Raw genomic sequence first — 16,378 nt, 5'->3', positions numbered from 1 at the left:
TCAGTAGGGCTCCATGATACCACACTTGGTCCAATGCTGTTTTAAGGTCAACAACAGTCATTCTTACCTTGCTCCCGGAATTCACCTACCTTGTATACAGAACCACAGAATCATTAGTGTGGAAAGAGCTCATTTGGCTCATCGAGTTTGCACTGACCCTCTGAAAAACATCTGACCAAGACCCGCTCCCCCACCCTAGGCCCTGATACTTTTAGCATGGCCAATTGACTAGGCGTGCACATCTTCAGTCTGTGGGAGGAAACACACGCAGACAAGGGGAGAATGTGCAAACTCCATACAGAAATTCACTTAAGGCCTGAATCAAACTGGGTCACTGGGCTATGAGACAGCAGTGCTAACCACTGAGCCACCCTGCCACCCACATGTTTGAATCAAGGCTGTAATGTGGTCTGGAGGCAAATGCCACTGTCAGTGATCAACAATTTATTCTTAATTCAGTCCAGCTCTGATGAGAAATGTAAAGGATAGACTCACTTTGCAGAATCCCAAACAGCTATGTGGCCAAGGCTACAAAAATGGCTAGGCCATGGACAAGATTCTGCTCATGACAGACCATCGCTGATTGGGAATACTCCAAAAACTAGAAAACTTCTAAGTAGTATGGAAACAATGTAGTGTAGTTTAACAAGATCCTGCAGTTTTTCCATGTACGTTGATTCTGCTATAATGTTCAATTCTTCAATGCAAATTAGCTTTGACATGATTGAAGATTTTATACCGTTACTTGTAGAATGCAAACTTTCCTTACCTGTACTGGCTATAATGAGATTCTGGCACAATTAGTTTAAATGGTGTTGCTATTATGCACAGGAATGGAACTATCTCGTCATATGTGAACCGACTGTACACAGTCTAGGGATCTACTCCTTGTTGTTTTTCAGCGATACGCAATAGCTGGTTTGAAAACACAATTCTCATTGTAATTAAATGTAATTGTAAATGTAATTGCATATTGTAAGAAGTATATTCAGCCCATTAAGTTTCCCACAGATCATGTACTGTATCCTGTATTGTGAACTCTATCAATAGCTTACTATTGAGGGGACACAATTCCACAGTCTACAATTCTATAATGCATTTGAATTCCAGTTTTTTTTATAGTGTAGGATACTGTCTGCAACACAGCAGACTGGTGGATATAAATGAACAAGCTTAAAAAAAATCTACAAACAGAAAACAGAGTAAATGTTTCAAATTTAGTGATCCTTCTTCAGATCAGTATTTCGAACAGCTTTCTGTTCTGAAGAAATGTGACTGGACTCAAAATTGTTTTTATTCCTTTCACAGATGCTGCCTGACCTGCTGAGTTTCTCCTGCAATTTTTGTTTGTTTGTTTCAGATCTTCAGCATCTGCAGTTCTTTATTAAAAGACCGCAGTTCTTAATTTTATTAAAAAGTATCTATCTTGATCTGCACTAGATTACTGATCTCTGATTGGGTGCATTACAATTAGCTTCAATATTCAGAAACTCCCTGTTCCTGATTGTTGTTCAGTGAAAGACCACTGATAGGCATGATGATTTCTGTATTGTTTGTTTGTACACAGTGATGGCGAAAACAGAAGTGGATATTTCTTTGCAGTGTTTCAAGATGAAAGATGGTTACTTGAAGAAATTAGATAAGGTTGATAGATACGTAAATTATTTGCAACAAAAGACCTTTAAGTGCTAATTGAATGTTCATTATCATGACTTTTCCAACAGTCAAAATCATTAAGACTGAAGAAAACTGATCATATTGAATAAATCATAATGAGACTATGGATAGTGTATTACACCATGTTCTCAATTATTGTTTATGGAATACTTGGTTGGACCTACCTAATCATGTGAATTTGGTATAATATTGTTACCTACTGCGCATGACTAACTGAAGTTATTTCATACTTGCAATCTTATGGTTTACACAGATGAAGGAAATTTAAAATAAACACAGAAACCACTACAGCAGGGACTTTGCAATCAGATGTAACAGGAATAAAGATATTGGATGACAAGGGAGATTCTTTATGCAGTGAGGGTGGCCCAGCAGAGGAGATTCACACGAGAAAGATGGTAATGAACATGGATTCTGTGCTCGAAATTTGCGTACTTCCTGTGGCTTTATACCAAATCTATTAATTATCTCGGCACTTTTGCCCCTTTTGTCCAGCCAATCTTCCAGAAAGCCTGACATGTGGTAAATTAAATTTCTTAATGCAGAAGAAATAGCAGTATCATAGAAACAATGGAAATTGCTCTCCCTTCCTAGTAAAGGAGTATTGAGGTGATAATGAAGAAATAATAAAAACAAAATACAGGTATAACATGAAAAGGCATCCCTCAAGTTGAATAACCAAGTTTGCAATTGCTAAAGTGTTGCTTGAAATAGAGGAGAAGAATGAGAGACAGAGAGATGATGTCCGATGAAAAAGACTAGTTTCATGCTAATAAAGCTCATCGTGACATCCCCACAATACACTCATAACATTTCAACTATAGCATGGGAGAGCCGGGTGGATGCTATAGTTTGATAGCATTGTTCTTACCAGCCTACGTCTTTTATAAATAATCCAGGCATCCTAGATGGAAAATAACATGACAAATCCTTGTTTGATTAGATCTCACTTTACAGAGCACTGATCAACTCACTGTATTGAAGCTCTATTAAAATTCAAATGCTTAAAACGCTGAACTTCAGTCACACAGACCTGAGGTTGTACCTTAGAGTGAAACTTCCTATTGTGGCTTAGTGTCATGGCAACAAAACATCACCATCATATATTTGCATGATCAAACATATGATTTGGTATTGACATTTGCAATCTCAAGATTATCTTAATTACGCACTCTTAGGAAAGATGTGATGTTTTCCATCACAAAAATGAAACCATTTATGTAATGGCTTAAACACGTATATGTGGATATAGATTGAAACATCTAAATTGAGTTATTTGCAAATTTACCCTGGGAGTGAAAAATCAGACTAAGGATAGAGATATCTATCTTCATCTAACTTAACCGTATAAGTCAGGACCAGGTCACGAACAAGCAATGATAAAGTCTGTTTACCAGACAGAACATCCCTCAGCGCCTCGGGCACATGCCCTGGAAAAATCCAATAAGATATACAGCCAAAAAAAATTGATTAACTGCAGTGAACAAACAAAAGTGTTTGTGTGGTGTAACCTTTCATCTCACGCAATAATAACGTAAGTTTGCAGTGTACTTTAATCAATGCTTTTTTATTCCAACGTACATATTCCTTTTGTCTGACACATCCTTTTGGATCTAAGGCAGAATACAATAATCATGCAATAGTGTCTTTATTCTTCCTGTTTACTGGAATGACTAGGTTAAAGATTACATTGCATAAAGGTAGTGCTATTTGCCTGCTGCAGTTAATAATTTATGTTGGATTTCTTTTGGATTTTTCTGGGAATGTTTTTGCATTAATCGTGATGGGAATATTAAATCTCTGAAGCAGAATTTTCACTTTGGTTATATTGTTAAACACTATAGGTCACACAGCGGATGCAGATTGTAGAACCTTCGAAACAGATCTATCTGGAAACTGCGAGTCAGAATAGGTTAGTTACAAATTTAATCTCTTTCAACACAATCTGACAGAAATAACCAGAGAGGTATCGAAGCAACTCGCCCCATGTTTTCCAAAGTGCTTATAGATGCTACCCTATTCTAATGCCTCAAATTTTATATGTGACATCAGGTTGAAACTTTGAAGGGCAGGATTGGGGGTAAGAGAGCAGAAATGCATTATTAGGAGTCCAGCATGCCCCATCTCCCCTCCTTTACCTCCCATTCCTTCTGCCCCTTTCTCTGATGTTGGGAAGGGAGGGTTAAGGTAATGGGGGCTTCCAAAAGAAACCTACTTTTGATAGACATCTCTTTTGCTGCACCAGCATGGAGCCATAGAGATGTACAGTACAGAAACAGACCCTTTGGTCCAACTCGTCCATGCCAACCAGATATCCTAAATTAATCAAGTCCCATTTGCCAGCACTTGAACCATATCCTTCTAAACCCTTTCTATTCATTTACCTATCCAGATGCCTTTTAAATATTGCGATTCGATCAGTCTCTACCACTTCCTCTGGCAATTTATTCCATACATGCACCATCTTTTGCATGAAAATGTTGCCCTTTAGGTCCCTTTTAAATCTTTCCCCTCTCACCCTAAACCTATGCATTCCAGTTAGGCCTCACACCATCATCTGTGTGAAAACGTTGCCCTTTAGGTCCCTTTTAATTCTTTCCCCTCTCACCGTAAACCTATGCCTTCTAGTTAGGTCTCAGAGGTCAGCCCATTAGGCCACATCCACCAACAAATAAAAACAGGATTTTGAAGGGCTTAAAGCTGTTGGAAAGCACTCCAAGCTTCACAGCAGCCATTGGCATCTAGAACATAGAACATTACATCCCACAACAGGCTCTTCGGCCCTCAATGTTTAACTAACCTGTAGAATCAATCTGAAGCCTATCTATCCTGCACTATTCATTTTCATCCATATGTTTACCCAATGACCATTTAAAATCCCTTAAAGTTGGCGAGTCTATTACTGTTGCAGGCAGTGCATTCCACGCCCCTACTACTCTCAGTGAAGAAACTACCTCTGACCTCTGTCTTATACCTATCACCCCTCAATTTAAAGCAATGTCCCTCATACTAGCCATCACCCTCTGAGGAAAAAGGTTCTCACTGTCCATCCTATCTAACCCTCTGATCACCTTACATGTCTCAACTAAGTCACCTCTCAATCTTGTTCTAACAAAAACAGCTTCAAGTCCCTCAGCCTTTCCTCATAAGACCTTCCCTCTATACCAGGTAACATCCCAGTAAATCTCTTCTGAACCCTTTCCAAAGCTTCCACATCCAGAACTGTACGCAATCCTCCAATTGCGGCCACACCAGAGTTTTGTACAGCTGCAGCATGACCTCCTGGCTCCAAAACGCAATCTCTCTACCAATAAAGGCTAACACACTGTATGCCTTCTTAACAACCCTATCAAACTGGATGGCAACTTTCAGGGATCTCAGAACACATGATACCCTAAAGAAGCTCTGAACTAGATGCAGAGTAAAGCATATTTTCGACTATGTCAATGTCAGAAGACTGTACCAGGCAGACATCTAGTGATTCTTAATGTCTCTCTTAACTAGCAATGATTGAGGAATGGGAGGAGACCATTATATCATAAGCAGGACAGTTTGATGAAGCACATTCAGAAAATACTAGACAAAGACAACAAAAACCTTTAATATTAGGTGAATGCTGCGTGGAACCTATAACCAGGTTCAACTAAAAGATTTTATGTGTAATGATAATAATCAAATGCTGTTAACATTGCTTTAGAAAGATTTCTGCCTGAGAGCCTTAACATATTTGAAGAAGCGATGTGTACCAAGTCCTACTAATTCAATACGAACAAATATAAGATAATGCATATCAGAGAAAAAAAATGGGCATAATATATATTGCATGAACGGTGTTGAAATAGCTAAAGGTGAAGGTGAAAATGACCAAGAGCCTAAGTGAATTTGATGTTCAACCAATGCAAACAAATAATTAACAAAAGTCAACAAATTGATGAATTATATTATCAATTTTGCTTAAAGGCAGCACTTGCACTGGAGTCAGAAGGTTGTTGACTTAAAGGTTGTAGACTAAAAATCTCATTGAAGTTATGAATCCTGGGCATGGAACTTAGGCTGATGCTTCAATGAAGTAGTAATGTCCGAATATGATATTGATGGTGCTGGTATCTTTCTTAGACATTAAACATAAGCCTGAACTTTAAAGATACCACAACAGCAATGGGGTTGTCTTAATGTTCTAATCAAAATATTTCCCTCAATCAGTATTAAATCACTCTAAATGATATTTGTGTGGCTGTGTCTTAATTGGCAGTCAAACTTGTCTCAGTAACAGGCACTGAATTTTAAAGTAAATTTATTAGCTGTTACGGGCATTGAGATATCTTATGGATGTGAAAGATTCTTTATAAATTTTTCTCTTTTCCTTTACATAGCTAAAATCATCAAATATAAGTGACAAAGTCATGACTAGAATACATCGACCAGTGTGCCTAATTCTGAGCACTGAGTTGTAGATGGTTATTTGAGAGTTGAGGCAGTGCAAAGTATAAAAAGGATGATTCCAGTCTCTAGAGGTCAGAGTTATGAGGAAAGACTGGAGGCACAGTAGCTGATCAGTCTTAATAGCAAGTGTTTGGTAGATGATTTTATAGAAAGAGTGCAGGATCTCAATAATATGAAAAGTGCTAAAAGTGGAAAATTAAGTTGCAAGAATTGGACAAAGGGACAGAGATTCTAATCAGTAGGAGGCAAGATTTTAAAAAATTCATCCATGGGTGTTACTAGTTGGGCTAATATCTATCTGTCTGTCCCTAGCTGTCCTTGAGAAGGTGGTGGTGAGCAACTTTCTTGAACCACTGCAGCCCATGCGGTGTCGGTAGATGCATGATGACCTTAAGGAGGGAATTCCAGGACTTTGACCCAGCAATAGTGAAAGAACGCCGATATTTCCAAGTCAGGATGATGAATGGTTTGGAGGGGAACTTGCTGGTGATAACGTTCCTGTGTATCTGGTCTTTCTAGATGGAAGTGGTTGTAGGTTTAGAAGGTGTTGTCTGAGGATTGTTAGTGAATTTCTGCAGTGTACCTTGTAGATAGTACACACTGCTGCTGCTGAGCGTCAGTGATGGAGGGAGTGGATGCATGTGGATGTAGTGCCAATCAAGCAAGCTGCTTTGTCCTGGATGATGTCAAACTTTTTGTGTTTGGGTTGCACTCGTTGAGGGAAGTGGGGAGTACTTCATCACACTCATGACTTGTGCCTTGTAGATGATGGACAGGCTTTGCAGAGTCATGAAGCAAGTTACTTGCTGCAGTATTTCTAGCCTCTAGTCTGTTCCTATAGCTACAGTATTTTTAAGACTAGTCCAGTTGAGTTTCTGGTCAATGGTAACCAACAGGATGTTGATAGTGGGGGATTCAGTGATGGTAACACCATCAAATGTCAATGGGCGGTGGTTAGATTATCTCTTACTGGAGATGGCCATTGCTTGGCATTTATGCTACTTGCCACTAGTCTGGATTTGTCTAGATCTTGGTGCATTTGGACATGGACTGCTTTATTATCTTAAGAATCATGAATGGTTTGAACATGGTTCAGATATCAGTGGACATCTCACTTCTGACCTCATGATGGAGGAAAGATTATTGGTGAAGCAGCTGAAGATGGTTGGGCCTTGGACACTACTCTGAGGAACTCCTGCAGAGATGTCCTGGAGCTAAGATAACTGGCCTCCAACAACTACAACCATCTTCCTATATTCCAGATATGACTCTAACTAGTGGAGAGTTTTTCCCCTGATTCCTATTAACTCCAATTTTGTTGGCACTCCTTGATGCCGTACTTGGTCAATTGCAGATCTGAAATCAAAGGCCCTCCTCTCTGATCTTTGGTATCAACTCTCTGCCACGTTTGAACCAAGACTGAAATGCGGTGAGGAGTTGAGTAGCTCTGGTGGAACCTAAACTGAACATCAGTAAACAGGTGCTGCTTGATGGCATTGTTGATGATGGCATTGCTGATGACTCCTTCCATCACTTCACTGATGATCGAGAATTCTGGGGCAGCAATTGCCCAGGTGGTATTTGTACTGTTTTGTGTTGGTGGGCATACCTGGGCAATATTCCACATTGTCAGGTGGATGCCAGTATTGCAGCTGAACTGGAAACATTTGGCTAGGAGTGCGGCAAGTTCTGGAGAACAGGTCTTCGGTACTATTGCCAGAATGTTGTCAGGACCCATATTCTTTGCAATATCTAGTGCCTCCAATTGTTTCTTAAAAGCACAGAGTGAATCAAATTGTCTGAGTACTGACATATGAGGTGCTGAGAACCTCTGGAGGAGGTGGATCATCCACTTGGCACATCTGACTGATGATTGCTGCAAATGCTTTGGCCTTATACTTTACACTAATGTGCTGGGCTCTCCAATCATTAAGGGAAAGGATATTTGTGGAGTCTCCTCCTCCAGTGACAAGGGCATTTATTAATTTTATTCCACAAAAAAAATAGATGGAACAGACTATTAAATAGAATAGTGGAACAAGAATCTTTGAATGTTTAGGAAGCAACCAGATGCTTAGGATCAATGAATGAACAAGATAGGTGGAACAGCATTCCTCAAGCACAACCATCTTGAAATCCTGTAAAATATGGGGTATAAAGGATGCACTACATATTGTACTGACTGGTTTTGGTAATGAAATATTGCCTCAAGAGGCTTCAGAGTGATTGACAGCATGCTATAATCTTTGTAAAAAGTCAAAAGGAACAGATTTTGGAGATGGAGACAAAGGATTTGCAATTTCCCTCTCTCTCACTATTCCCCAATGTTGGATGCAATCTTCATTGCACCATGTGAAAAGGAGTTAGCTAGGTTTTCTTTATTTAAAAAAATTGCGAAATTCTTTGGTGAACCAGGTTAATTTCATAACTTCTTAACATTTTAAGTTAGGATCTCTTTAACACAATACCTAGAAAAATGTGAATCTGAGCAGTGGACAATTAAATGAGACATGTGAATGAAGAAGCATCTTTTACCATTGTATGACGTGTGATGAGATCAGCGCGACAAATCTGTTTTTAGAATTTATCCAGAGAAGTCACAATCAAAGTCAAAGACTCTTCTATGGTATTTTTTCTTTTTGCTCGCTGAATGGCCAGCTTGTGCTGAAACTGAAAGCTTTCTAGATAGCTCTCATTTAAAGGTTCCATTATGTTTTCAGCATTTTAATTTAAGTTCCTAATCACATCACATGATACATCATAGATAATAATGAGCTGCAGAACATGATGGATAACCAATGTATGGCAATGACTATCATTCACTTGAGGGCTTTATTATTTCTGTTTTCAAGTGAATCCATTCATGGGATATTATGATAGATTTCTCATTTTAACTCTCCTGGCACATTATGTTTAATAAAAATTCACATGCTAGATAAACAGTAATTCACTATAGTTAATCCACCCTAAAGTATTTTTATCTTGCATGCCCTATACACTCAATGCTTAAAGACGTTGAGTAAAATACATTAACTTTCACTTTCCTGATGATACTTGGACAGTGATACACATACTCTCAGAACAACCTCCTCGCTTCAGTCAGTCTAACATTGCTTACCCGTGACTCGCCCTCTCCTTTCCACTCTAGCCGATTTGGAAAGAGGTAGAAATAACGACGTTGCCATTGGGTCAGGAAAGGGTTTCCTAGTTTCAGCATATAACCATGCATGATGCAGTCTTTTCCGAGGGCATAATCTGTATATTATATTAAAATATGATATTAGTCTAGGTCCTCAGAATGAGGATAAAGAAATTGATTTTCATAGAATCCTTATAGTATGGAAAGCGGCCTTTCACCCAATCAGGTCTGCACCAACCCTCTAAACAACATCCGACCCAGACCCAGCTCACAATCCCCGTAACCCTGCATTTGCTATAGCTAATCCACCTAACTATCATTCATTTATAGGATAATTCAGCAAAGCTTAATTACACTTAACCTGTACATTTTTGGACTGTGGGAGGAATCCAGAGAACCTGAAGGAAACCTATGCAGACAAGGGCCGAATGTGCATACTCCACACAGACAGTCATCTGAGGGTGGAATCAAACTCAGGTCCCTGTGAGGCAGCAGTGCTAACCACTGAGCCACCAAGCATCCATTTTTAATTTTTTGATGTAATTTATTTTTAGTTCTTTCAGCTTGCTTGTAAGCATGCTTGTATACCAGTGGGTAGAGATGTTAAAGTCATCTTTAGCATGTAGACAAATGGTATAAGATATTATTCAGGCAAAGCCTCTTGCCACTCTTCCTTTCTGCATTCGTGGCCAATCCTTAGCCCCTACTTGACGCAGATAGGAACAGAATCCTGAACTGTACATGCCACATCCTAGTCCATTACACTGAGCATTTGAATTTTAATTGAATACAAAGGGTTGGAAACTACTGTATACAGCCACTGCACAGTAATCTGATCAGACACAATCTTAAGTACTGCATCAAATTCTAGATACCAAGGCTTTGAAGGGATATAGCACAGATTCAGAGAAATATAGTGGATAAAACATTATATGGGCAGGTTTCATACACTAGGCAAGCTTTTCTTTGAGTCTGAAAGATTAAGAGCTGAGCTAACTGAAGAATGAATAAGTTAGTTAAAGGATTGGATGTTGTAAGTAGAGACAAATTGCTCTGACTGGTCTGTAAGTCCAGAACAAGTGCATGTAACCTTAAAATGATGATGTCAAAAAACACTTCTTCATGAAAGGATTAGTGGAAGTAAAAGATTCTTTACCCCATAAAGTTTTAAGTAAAGTCAACTGAAAATTTCAAAACTGAGACTGATATATGTTTTGTTGTACAAAGTCTTCAATGGCTGATGGAGTTTAGATTCAGGTTAGCTACAATCCAACTGAATCGTGAAACAGGCTCAAGAGACTGATTGGCTGACACATATTCCTGGGTTAAAATAGCAGATAAAAAATTATTTTAAAGCATTCAACGATGTGGTGAATTGGCCATGCTAAATTGTCCGTAGTGTTAGGTAAGGGGTAAATGTAGGGGTAGGGGTAGGGGTAGGGGCATATTCCTGGGTTAAAATAGCAGATAAAAAATTATTTTAAAGCATTCAACGATGTGCAATTTTGACCTTTTTGGCAGGAGATTGGTAGCATGTAAGAAGACCAGAAAAAAAGACAACTATAAATGAAGATACTCCAAATACAGATCAGTTAGTATCTGTTGCTTTTTCAGCATCAACTGTCACGCTGGGTATTTGGAAGTATTTTTGGGTTTTAGTTCAGGATGACAGTTAATGATCCACAAAGCAGTTACCTTATCAATGAACTTTCCTACCTTCCTCATGTCCAAGCGTCTTATTCTTTGCTCGCTTCCTAACCTCGTTTTTGTCAGTGTCAGCATTGACTGCATCGTACACAGTTTCTGCCACTTCTTGTTGCCAACGTTCCGATATCACCAAAGGGAAATTCTTATACAGTTCTTGGTCACTATCCAACAGCTGTATGGAAAAAAAATCAAAGAGATGAAAAGACAGATTTGGAGAGTCAGGGAAGAAATAGACATGGTACAGAGTGCAAGAAATGAAGAGCAAATGACAGGGATAGAAAGCACGACAGATAGCACAGAGAAAGTATAAATGGGGGCAACAAGAAAACGAAACAGAAAGCATGCAGGATGACCAAATTGAAAAGGGGTGAAAGTCAAAGGACAGAAGGAAGAGGGAAACAAAAGTGGAAAGGGAAAAAGAAATAGAAAATAAATGATCAACATAGCATTCTGAAACCAATTAAAATATAATAAATCTCATTTTATTTAGACAAATGTTTGGGATTTAAGCCTGGTTATTGTGTTGTAAGGATGTTTTCAACTTCTTTGAAAATATTGTTCATATACAGTAATGTACTTTGTTCAGCGTACCAAACATTGTTCCTTTGAAAACTTTGCTATTTGAAAGTATGTCCTTTCAAAATCAAAATTTTTTAGCATTTGTGTTTATATTATGAATACTAAAATGCCAGACTAATCGGCATTTTAAATTTACAATTTCAGATATTCTTCAAGCTCTGAGGTATCCAAAACTCGAGAATCTTTTGTATCAGAAATTAAATTGGAATTCAGAGGTAAAGAAATAATTGGACAAAACCATGGTATTTTGAATGTTGCAGTCAAACAAAGACCAGTCACAATTTAAGAGTAACCTGTCTATTCTAATGAATTATATAGCTTCACAGCTGTCACCAGCATTTACTCATTATATGCATGTAGACAATTCATAGTCTGAGGGCTCTGGTGCTACAGGCAAACTGTTCCTATGTCTGAGCCAGGAAACCCAGGTTCAAGTCACACCTCCTCCAGAGGTGGGTCATAACATCTATGAACAGTTGTTTAGAGAATATCTACAACTAATAAGCCAGATTGGGAGATTGCTCCTCAGGTCAGTTAGCTCATTTGGCTGGATGGTTGGTTTGCAATGCAGAGATGCCAACAATATGGGATCGATTCCTGGACCAGCTGAAATTATAACGAAGGTTGCTCTTTCTCAACCTCTCCCCTCATCTGATTCATGGTGACCTTCAGGTTAAAACATATCAGTTGCCTCTCTCCCTCTCTGTCTCTCTCTCTAATAAGAATGTGGTCCTCTGAGACAACTTTAATAGGACTCTTGTGGAATAGTGTTACTGTTCCTACCTTTGTGCTAGGAGCTTTTGATTCAAGTTCCACCTGCTCTAGAGGTGTCTAATAACATCTCTGATCAGGTTGATTAGAAAATATCTAGAATCCACATATGATACAAAATACCAGCATTGTTAAGGCTTTGACTAGTTACTTAGGTGTTACTAGTATGCATTAGCTGCACAGGCACAATTGATTTAGGAGAATGAGCAGATGGACCAGAGCATCCTGGATATACTGGTGTCACCAGAACTAGGTAGTTTCATAGGACCAATCAGAACTCACTAGCACATGCATGCCATGAGCTCATTCTGGCTACAGGAAGCTACTGGTATTGCTTATTATGCCATTGCCATTAATACTTGAACTAGTGAATGAAATTACAGTGGCAACACTGGAATATCTAATGCATTAACAGTGCTTCTCTCCCTCAAGGTCTTGCCTGACTTGCTAGTTTTCTTCAGGAATTTATTTTATGCCACTCACCCTTGCTTATTATTGGAGTGTCATTTGTTCCATTAGTAATTTCTATTTTAAGATATTCACAGATTACTAGCACAACATTCAGAGGAAAGTATAAATCAAGAATACTCAGACAGTACCTTGATGCCTTTTGTGTCTTCTTCATCAAATGATCCAATGTCAAATGCATCAGCTGCATTTACTTCTCCCCGAGGGGGAATGAGTGGAGGTGGATACTTGAAACATTAAAAAAAAACAAGGTGGAAGTTATTTTAACATTGCACTGTACCAGATGTACCACAATCAGAACCACAGTGTGGTCCCATGACATTTGATACCATTAAATATTTTGCCTGGTAAAATAATTTTTAGTGGTAAGGAACTTTGAAAAATAAAGTTCACAGCTCCAAATTGGATTCAAAGTCTTATCTAGTTAGAATATAATCCTTTCATATCTCCAACTGGGTGAATCTTACTTGGGAGTTACAGCTCTCTTTGCTCTGTTGTGGAATGGATTTTAATGAAATTAGTTTAAGACAGTCTCATCAATTTTCATTTGGCATAATTGGGCTACATGCAGCAAAGTCATATATGCGCTCAGGAAGTCTTCCCTTTATTGTACAATTTCACCCACAAAGGCCGTAAATGCTTTTGTTGCAAATTGGGATCATTTGTTTGAGGATAGGGTTAAGGGGTGCTGCTGAAGTATCGGGAACATCTGTATGTAACCGTTGCTGCAATGTGAATTATTAATGGAACAAAATACATCGAAAATGTGTTGTGGTTGATCGCAAAGGAATTGATGCAACAGTGCATAAGAAACTTCAGTGCAGTTTTTTGGACAAAATTGATAACTGCTTTTTTAAAATCATTTGGGTGACTGGAGATATATCACCATATCTGACAGCTTTCAAAACAATCCACAATCACCTGCAGGAATTCTATCTATTCCAAACAGCATGTGTGATTAGATTAGATTAGATTACTTACAGTGTAGAAACAGGCCCTTCGGCCCAACAAGTCCACACCGACCCGCCGAAGCGCAACCCACCCATACCCCTACATTTACCCCTTACCTAACACTACGGGCAATTTAGCATGGCCAATTCACCTGACCTGCACATCTTTAGACTGTGGGAGGAAACCGGAGCACCCGGAGGAAACCCACGCAGACACGGGGAGAACGTGCAAACTCCACACAGTCAGTCGCCGGAGGCGGGAATTGAACCCGGATCTCTGGCGCTATGAGGCAGCAATGCTAACCACTGTGCCACCGTGCTCTTACCATGCAAGAAGATACAGTATTTTACTTAGCCAAGTTCAACAAGTTTGAATGTACATTTACAGAGTCAAGGCTTAAGTACTCTCAAGTCTGTGTTGTAGTAGCACTGAAGTTCAATCAGCTAATACTGGGCTGCTTTTCGATTAAGGCATTGGCCTGATTCTTTATGTAAAGCTAACTGAATAATTGTCACCTTCATGACAAGCTTCCTTGCACATGTCTGTCACAAAGCTCGTCCTTTTTTCCGAAGAGCTTTAAAAATCGAGCAAACCTATGATGCCCTTAGGGTGGTAATTATTTTGGAGGAATTCAAAAATTCACTGTTTGAAGTAATGCGAACTCATGTGGAAGAGCAGAGAGTTAAAACAGCAAGGTTAGCAGCTGAAGTGGCTGATGATTCTGAGCTGGTTCATAAAACACAGTTTGGCTTCCAGAATCCATTTCAGTCCATGAGGGATAGAAATTGGGGCAAAGAGAAATCCTCACGTGGAAAGGGAAAATTAGATCTCAGTGAAGATCATAAGGATAACTTACCACAGGGTAAAAAAAAACCCTTAAGGGGACAAAAGTTACAAAGCTCCAGCATTTTCATTGTAATAAAGTGGGCCACATGAAATCAGAGTTTTGATGGCCTAGGAAAAGCCAGTTGTAGGAAAACCAGGCAAACCTTATGTTGGACTAGTAACAAAAGGCACAAGGGAAGTTAGACAACTGCCTCAGAGTGTACAAGATGATCAGAGATGGGTTAAGGAGGAAGTAACAGATCTGCTTAAAAATATATATATGCAAGGGTAAAGTTTATTCACGGGAGCAGTAGGTAAGGAGGTTACAATATTAAGGGACACAGGATCCTCTCAGTCTGTAATGCTGAAGGATGAGGAGATATGTACTTCTGAGGGACTACTGCCAGAAAAAGTACTGGAACAGAAATTCATGGTGAGACAAAAAGTGCTCAATTATGTAAAGTGAGGCTAGAGAATTCAGAGATGAGTGGAGAATTTTTGGTAGGAGTACTGGACAAACTCTCAGCTCCAGGAATACAATTTGTCCTTGTCAATAATATAGTTGACTTACCAGTAGGCGTGGTGCCTACTCTAGTTGAAAAGCCAGTGGAAGACTGGTTGGGCCAAAGGGCCTGTTTCCACACGTAGGAAATCTAAAAGGGAATTTAATGGCAAGTACCTCTGTCAGAAACAGCAAAGGCAATTTCAGCTTTCCTGACACCAAATGGACTATATCAGTTCAAAGTCATGCCATCTGGAGCACTCCAGCCATATTTCAGAGACTGACTAATGAAGTCATTGCTGAATTACCCAACTGTGTGGTGTATATTGATGACCTGGTGATTTTTAGTCAATCGTGGAAGGAATGTTTACAGCATCTATTGGACTTGTTCAATTGACTTCGGAAGGCGGGCTTGGTGGTAAACCTCGCTAAAAGTGAATTTGCCAAAGCCCAAGTCACCTTCCTGAGCCATGTTATTGGACATGGACAAATGGCCCCATGAGATACAAAAATGAAAGTAATTGTGGAATTTCCCACACCGTCGACAAAAAAAGCAGTACTACGGTTCCTGGGATTGAATGGATTTTACTGAACGTTTGTGCCGAACTTTAGCAGTGTGGCTGCTCCACTCACCGAATTGTTAAACAGCAAGAAGTTTCAGTGGACAGTGGACTGTCAAAAGGCATGTGACAGCCTAAAAAAGGTGTTCACCACTGCCCCAGAATTAGCCACACTGGATTACATGAAGCCTTTCAAGGAGGCTATCGATGCCAGTGATGTGGGTGTCGGTGCGATGCTCCTGCAGGAGGATGATGAGGAGATAGAAAGACCCATCGGGCATTTTTCCAGGCAGTGCAACGTTCACCAACAGAAATATTCAATGTAGAGAAATAGATTTTCAGCTTGGTGTTGGCATTACAACATTTCAGAGTTTATATCACCATCAATGCATCTGAGACAATCATATACACTGATCATAACCCGCTGACATTTGTGGAAACGTTTAAGGACAAAAATGCCAGACTGTTCAGATGGAGCTTGTTGTTGCAGCCAGTTTGACAATGCGTTGGTCATTATTTTCCAGAGTTCGATAGATTCGTGATCTGTTCCCGCGGATTGGAGGGTGGCTAATGTTGTACCACTTTTTAAGGTGGGAGAGAGAAAGTAGGAAATTATAGACCAGTTAGTCTGACCTCAGTGGTGGAGTCTATTATAAAAGATGAAATTACGACACATCTGGATAGTAGTAACAGGATAGGTCAGAGTCAGCATGGATTTATGAAGGGGAAATCATGCTTGACTAATCTTCTGGAATT

At 39.3% G+C, this 16,378-nt stretch overlaps 1 protein-coding gene across 2 annotated transcripts in view; it reads right to left on the bottom strand.

The window, feature by feature from the left end:
* Window positions 1-16,378, bottom strand: part of grk3 (G protein-coupled receptor kinase 3) — a 300,505-nt gene that overhangs the window by 22,357 nt on the left and 261,770 nt on the right. For both annotated transcript variants that reach the window (XM_043715596.1, XM_043715595.1), the window contains exons 17-19: window positions 12,916-13,011; window positions 10,976-11,138; window positions 9,239-9,375 (exon numbers count right to left, since the gene is read on the bottom strand). In XM_043715596.1, the coding sequence (XP_043571531.1) occupies window positions 9,239-9,375; window positions 10,976-11,138; window positions 12,916-13,011 (396 nt within the window). The remainder of the gene's footprint in view (window positions 1-9,238; window positions 9,376-10,975; window positions 11,139-12,915; window positions 13,012-16,378) is intronic.

The sequence above is a fragment of the Chiloscyllium plagiosum genome, chromosome 25 (genome assembly GCF_004010195.1).
Source record: "Chiloscyllium plagiosum isolate BGI_BamShark_2017 chromosome 25, ASM401019v2, whole genome shotgun sequence".
NCBI lineage: Eukaryota > Metazoa > Chordata > Chondrichthyes > Orectolobiformes > Hemiscylliidae > Chiloscyllium > Chiloscyllium plagiosum.
The sequence above is the reverse complement of the archived record's forward strand: the minus strand, read 5'-3'. Positions and strand labels throughout refer to the sequence as shown.